Source organism: Medicago truncatula, chromosome 4, assembly GCF_003473485.1.
Source record: "Medicago truncatula cultivar Jemalong A17 chromosome 4, MtrunA17r5.0-ANR, whole genome shotgun sequence".
Taxonomy (NCBI): domain Eukaryota; kingdom Viridiplantae; phylum Streptophyta; class Magnoliopsida; order Fabales; family Fabaceae; genus Medicago; species Medicago truncatula.
The window spans coordinates 47,843,991-47,850,839 of record NC_053045.1 but is presented as its reverse complement, the minus strand read 5'-3'; the positions used below and the strand labels follow the sequence as shown (position 1 = coordinate 47,850,839).

At 34.0% G+C, this 6,849-nt stretch overlaps 1 protein-coding gene across 1 annotated transcript; it reads right to left on the bottom strand.

The window, feature by feature from the left end:
• Positions 1-222: 222 nt before the first annotated feature.
• Positions 223-2,134, bottom strand: LOC25493526 (probable N-acetyltransferase HLS1). The gene is made up of 2 exons (XM_013602041.3): positions 1,629-2,134; positions 223-1,523 (listed from the first exon to the last, which is right to left on the bottom strand). The coding sequence occupies exons 1-2, from the start codon at positions 1,803-1,805 to the stop codon at positions 465-467; spliced, it is 1,236 nt and encodes a 411-aa protein (XP_013457495.1). The 5' UTR covers positions 1,806-2,134; the 3' UTR covers positions 223-464.
• Positions 2,135-6,849: the final 4,715 nt, after the last annotated feature.

Sequence of the window (6,849 nt, the reverse complement as noted above, 5' to 3'; positions counted from 1 at the left end):
TAAAAAAGAGAGAAGAAAGCCACTTTATGATGTCATGGTTAATCAATGTTACCAAATGATAATCACAAAGTGCTGCACATCAACATATATCTCATTCCCAATATTCAGATTTAACAGAATATAAATCACACAGCTTCATATTCCAAACGATACGTTAAATCATCTTAAACCCCTCATAAATCAATTTTACCATCTTAAAAAACAAATTAATTAACAAACTAATTAACTAGTAAAATAAAAAAAGAGGGATATTCTATTCCTTGTTCCTTTACAATCAAAATTCACATCTGATGAGTGACATGACATGTCACATATCACATTAACACCTCCCTCCTTACAACTATATAATATAAATAATAAAAAGTAGAATTTAACAAAAAAACTTGCTAATATTTTTTTGTTCTAATAAGAAAAGAAACTACCTAATTAATTCTTCTAATTTGTAGTTAGAAGTTAAAACTTAATTAAAACTCTCTAGGGTCAACAAAAATGGAGAAACCAGGTTTGGATTTAGTCCAATCACCAACAGAACCATCACTATAATCTTCTCCTAATCTCTTAATACACCACAAATCTTCTTCACAAGACAAAACCTTCCAATGAGGAATAGCAAAACGTAACGGTTCACAGCTAGAAACTTCAGTTGCCACAGCACTACACCCATTTTCCATTGCAAGATTATGAGCAAAACCACACAAAGCTTTCACCATCTTCAACACTTCTGCTCCTTCCCCACCAATTCCATACATTAGATGAAACCCAAACGGTTTGAAAAAATTCGGAATCGAAGGTAATTTTAACCAAGGTAAAGCCTTGTCTATCAGTCGAGTTGTTTTTGCTAACACACGTCTCACGCGCGATGCGCCTTTTACTTCAAGGGTAAACACGTCTTTGCAGTTCCAAACACTTACTAAAGCCCACGAACTCGGTGGGTCCATTAAAAAGCTTTCGGAGCCGGACCAGTTATCTGATCCGGCCCCATATTTTCCGTCTCTTGGAATGGCTAAGAAGGTTCCGAGGGTGAGTTTGTTTTTCAAAACAGAATCAATGTCACGAGGAAAAAACTCAGTGGTGGAGAATTTGTAACGGTAAAGTGTTTCAGCGTCGTTTGGTGTGAGTTTAAGGATTGTTGTTTTGGACGATGATGTTTTGAGACGGTGTTTGAAAACGGGGTTAACAAGGATTGACGGTGTACGGAACTTTGAGTAACCGCATTTGTCGGTGAAAAGTTTAACTGATGCAACGTTATCGTTTTCAGTAGCCATGTAAGAATACTCAGCACCATTTTCACGAAACCATTGTTCCATTTTCTCTACCAGTTTTAGCCCTATTCCCATTCTTCTATGATTTGGAGAAACTCTTAAGCCTAAAACGTAGGCTAGTTTTGTGAAAACAGGGACATGATTGGAATTTTGATTTGTTTCTGTGCTGTTTTTTGTTGGTCTTGTGAGTTTTTTGCCGCATGTAACGGTTTTGATACAACCTCGTATCATTCCGACTGTCTCATTGCCTATCTCTGCTACCTGAAAATTAAAATAACACCAAAGTTAGGACTAATCAAATATTTTTTTGATATGATATGATACATTATTATAGTATATGGTTTTTGGATTTAATATATTACTTACCAGCATGAGAAAAGTTGGTGAGTTACGGACTCTGCAAATAGGGTCACCGTGCAAGTCGGTGAAGAGGGAAAGCTTACCACTGGGTCCAACTTCACATATTTTTTCAACTGCTTCAACACTTTCTCTATCTTTATTAGGATCAAACTCTCTCACATTCACAACTACTACTTCACCCATAACTAACTCTCTCTCTCTCTCACAATAGAAAAGAAAATTTATCAAGAAAGGAGAAGAAAGAAAAAGGAAAACTGATTGATTGCAAGTGAATGAGAAATGAGGGGGTTTATATAGAGGGGACCGATGAGTGAAGCCAAGGATAGATATCAAAGTGAGGAAAGGAAAAAGAAATAAGAAATCGCAGCTTTTTCGAGACTTTACAATATTGAGAAAGTAACCTAGATTTATTTATAAGTAGAAAAAATATTGAAAAGAGAAAGAGGCTTCTTCAACTAAAAGGAGAGTTTTGAATGTGATCACTGTCTCAAAGCCAATTTTAGAGAAAAAATAAAACCAGAAAAAACAAAAAAAAAAAAAAAAAAACCCGGAAAAAAATATATTGAAAAGTTTATTAGAGGCTATAAGTTGAGTGTGAGTTCATAATCTTATAGAGCTTGTGTGAAGTATACATCAAAATCCTCTTGTGAGAAGAAGCTTTAAATACCTGATCTTTTCAGCTTTTTCTTTTGCCGTTTTTTTTTTATATAAAAAAATCTCTATATCTTTCTCTCTCTCTATATATACAGAATCCATACCACTTCCTGTATTTAATTCCAGTATTTTTAATTTAGAATATGTCTTTATCTGTTCTCCTTTCCTTTATATGGTTTCACTTTTATGCTTTCTCTCACTACCGCTTCTAAAGTATTTCCTCTAATACAATAATGATAATGATGATGATGGAAATATAATAAATGGGAAATTTAAGTAAAAAGCAATAATGATCAGAAAAACATAAAGTAAGTAAAGGAAAGAGAAAATGGCGGCTCTATGGCTGCGCGGTTCTGTGGAGATGTTTAATTCAATTTAATTTTAATCATTACTGGTAAAGGCCTGCCATCTTCCCTAAGTTCATAGTAATCATTACATTTTTACTACTCATGTATGGTCACTACCCTATAGTGCAGTGTATCCACTATAATCATGTGGGATGGCATGCACACGCATGTTTCATGTGGGAATGGGATAGATGATGATGATCATAATCACATGAATACTTCACCCAACGCCCCTCATTTCACATTCTACTTACCACTAACTACTACCATCATTCAATTTGGATACTGGTTTGTTTCGCCTTTTATGGTAAAGTTATGGATGGTGGTTCAAGTAATACTCTACTTAATTTCAAATATAAATTAATTAATTTTTTTTTATCCAATATCTCTGGAATACTTTAAAGATTTTAAAATGACGATTTTAATAAAAAAAACTTTGTGATTAATATATTGAAAATTAAAATATTTATTTTTGTTGAAGAAATATTTCTTATTTTAGAATCTTTAAAGAATATTTCAGGAACACTCGTTAGCAAGATCCATAATTCAAAATTAAAAAATAAAATAAAAACAATTAATCATGTTTGATGCAATTCGAGGTTCATATTTTGTCTCTGTGTATTACATGCGATGTATTTACCAATTGAATTTTAATCTCAAAAACATAAAATATTTTTTGTTAAAGAAAACTAGAAGAATTGAGTCCTAATATATTACCAAAATTCAAGCAAATATCAGAGGTCAAAGAGAGAATGCATACAAAATTATTTACAGGTAGTCCGCTAAAAAGATCATCATTTTAGCAAAAGAAGTTGAATCTACATCCTTCGAAAAGATTGCTTCAACAAAGACTCGTAAATTGAATTGTATGGATAAATGTGTTTTCTTAATCAATAAATTAACGATTTTAGCAAATATTAGAGTTCAAAGAAAGAATACATACAAAACTATTTACAAGCAGTCCGCTAAAAAGATCATCGCTTTAGCAAAAGAAGTTGAATTTACATCTTTAGAAAAGGTTGCTTCTAGAGAGACTCAAAAATTGAATTATATGGATACATGTGTTTTCTAAATCAATAAATTAACTATTACTCCCTCCGTCCAAATTGTATGATGTTTTAGGCAACATATATTAAGAAATGTAATATATTTTGTGTGAAAATGAGATATTATGAGTTGTTTTATAAAATTGATCTTAATAAATAATATGAGAAAGATAAATGAAAGAATTGAAAGAAGAGAAAGTAATAAATAGTTAAGGATATAATAGGAAAAATAACATTAATGTTTCATTGGTATTGGAAAGCGACATATAATTTGGGACAAATTTTTTCTCCAAAGCGACATACAATTTAGGACGGATGGAATATTTTTATAAAGTAAAAAGCTATCTATCGACTTTTATATTTTAGGAAATATCATTTTATAAAAAAAAAAAAAAACTATTTCATTGTTTATAAGAATTATACTAATTTTTTTTCCCTAAAAAAAAAAGAATTATACTAATTTGTTGACATTGTATCATAAAAAATCTTAATTTATATTTAATTTATTTTATTTTGAACAGGTATTTTCACATTGTTGACTACATCATATCATATACACCTCAACAATGGACCAAGGACCGGTAAATCTTAAGCCTGGTCTGTTGAGATTTTCACAATGGACTAAGGACTTTAAATTTCAGGCGCAGAAACAGACTCATGCATCACTTTGGATACGTTTGGTAGAACTACCGCAAGAGTATTGGCGGGAGAGGACCTTGAAAGAAATTGCAAGTGCGGTTGAAACACGTATTGATATTGATGGACCAACTAGAAATTGTACTTTTGGTCATTATGCTCGCATTTTGGTAGACATTGATTTATCGAAGAAAGCATATGATGAGATTCTTGTTGAACGCGATGGTTTTGCGTTCATGGTGGAAGTCCAATATGAGCGGAGACCTCTGTTTTGCCATCATTGTTACTCCATTGGTCATAATATCAATACTTGCAAATGGTTAAATCCACAAGCCTCCAAGGAAAAAGAGAATCGAGGGAAACAACAGGTTAAAGATAACGTGGCTGCGCCCCCTAAGGCACCACAAAACAAGGATATGGGTCCTTCTACCTCGGCCATTGGAGGTAAAGGGACGTGGGTTCCTTCTGTTAGTTCTACCACCACCGGGATGACGGTCCCAGTTACTCAGACAACACAGGCTACACCAATTCCGGTCAACACACATACTCAATCAATTCCGGTTTCTTTACCTGCAATACCGGTATCAGACATATCATCAAACTCGTTCAGTTTTCCGCTTCATAATATTTTTGACAGAATTGATCGTATTTCGACTGATGAGTCAGATAGGCTTATACCTGTGTTGGAGAAGGTTGTTTCTCATGTAGCGCACGATGATGTGCAACCTGTAGAAGCGGGAAGGTCTCAACAGACATCACGGGAGGTGGTGGAGAACCCCATGGTGTCTGTTGTTACCAGCTCGCCTTTGGATGGTGTGAGACACAATCTTGTGAACTTGAGGGAGCTCGTGGAGAGTCCCAACGGGTGCTCGTGAGAATGTTTCAAGATCATTCATTGATGAGCATGTTGACATGCCTGAGTTAGATGCTGACCTACAGGGCCATCAAGTGAATTTGGACATGGTTACTCCTGAAAATTCTGATGATGCTCAAATTGGTAATTATGATGCTCTTGCTGGTCAACAAGGTATGTCTACGGACAAAACACAAGAGGTTGGTACATTACAAAGACAAGAGGTTCATCCTAGCAAGAACATTCAGCATGGTTTAGATTTGTGGGAAAGAGTCCGAGAGTATGATGCTCGATCAGCAGCTGAAGCTGCAGTTGACGCATCTGCAGGCTTTATGCCGGTTCTTACAAGAAATCAGAAGCAGAAACTGAAGGTCCAACATGTTCTTTCAAAGAAGCCTTCTAAATCTTGTGCACGGGGTGACAATAAATCCACTGATCAATGAATTGTCTCTATTGGAATAGAGGTATCGGTAACTCTGAGTATATGTCCGACACTTACAGGTTCAAGTTATTTCTTCCCACATTTTCCGTAAAGGAAACAGTTGCGTAGATAGGTTGGCTTCTATGGGTCACTCCGATGTTGGTGTAGTCTGATTAGACACTCTTCCTATTGATTTAAGGCTTGATTTCTATAGTGATAGATGTGGACTTCCAAATTACAGATTCCCATGATCTGTTTTTTTGGTTGCTTTTAATTGTTTCTTCTGTTTATTTTCTGTTTCCTTCTTTTTTTATTGTTTGAGGGTTTTGGTCTAGTCCCCTCTCCTTTTGTAATTTTCCCCCCCTTTTTTAATAAATTTTTTAGAGCATGGCGGCATAAGATGGAGGTCTCTCGGGATACCAACCTAATTAAAATGTCGATGATACCTCTTGATGTTTGTTTACGTTCCTTGCTTATGAAAAATAATACACCTCAGCGTTACTATGACCATACCGTGCAGGATTTCCGGGTGGATGGATAATTATGAAACTGTAAAATCAAACCGCAAAGGGACTGTGTAATATAAATGTGATCATGTGCTACAAATATGACAGCGTGGTGAATGAAACCACTCTCCTGTCTAATCAGTTATCAGTATTCACGTCTCCTCAATAACAAAATTTCAACTTCAGGTTCTGCATTTGCTTTTTAGTTTGTGTGCTGTTTAATTTTACGTGAGAAAAGATGAAATGTGATTACTCCCTAATCAATATGATATGGTTTCTTGTATTTTTAATATATTTTTTTTCTAATATATCAAAAGAAAAGTAATTCTTAATAAAATTAAAATAATATATATCTTTCGACCAATTTTAAATTACAAAAAACTTCTTACCCTAAAAATAAGATGAAAACATATTTCATGTGTAGATTAGCACTAGTTCGGTTCATAAAATTACTCATACTTGTGACAGGGCTTGGTCTATCCAATGCAATTTGGAGATTTTAAGTACTATTATTAATATTTTTGTTGTTATTTGGTATCGGGGAAACATGTGCAGGTTCAAGAGTAATCAATCATAATTCATGGAAGATTTCTATCAATGTCATTTCCAATGTTTTTTTAAGTGATAATTACACTAATATTGTTGTTTCTCCTAGCATTGTGATTTTATCATCTTTAAAACTTTCTATGTTTAAATTCACCATCCAAATGCTCCCAAGATTAAAGTGCAAAACTAATGATGATGCTGAAGGTAGTTTATAATGA

Excerpts from the sequence above, each read along its gene's own strand:
- LOC25493526 (XM_013602041.3), bottom strand. The coding sequence starts at position 1,805 with ATGGGTGAAGTAGTAGTTGTGAATGTGAGAGAGTTTGATCCTAATAAA. Across the intron at positions 1,524-1,628 it reads CACCAACTTTTCTCATGCTG|GTAGCAGAGATAGGCAATGA; the intron begins GTAAGTAATATA and ends TTTAATTTTCAG.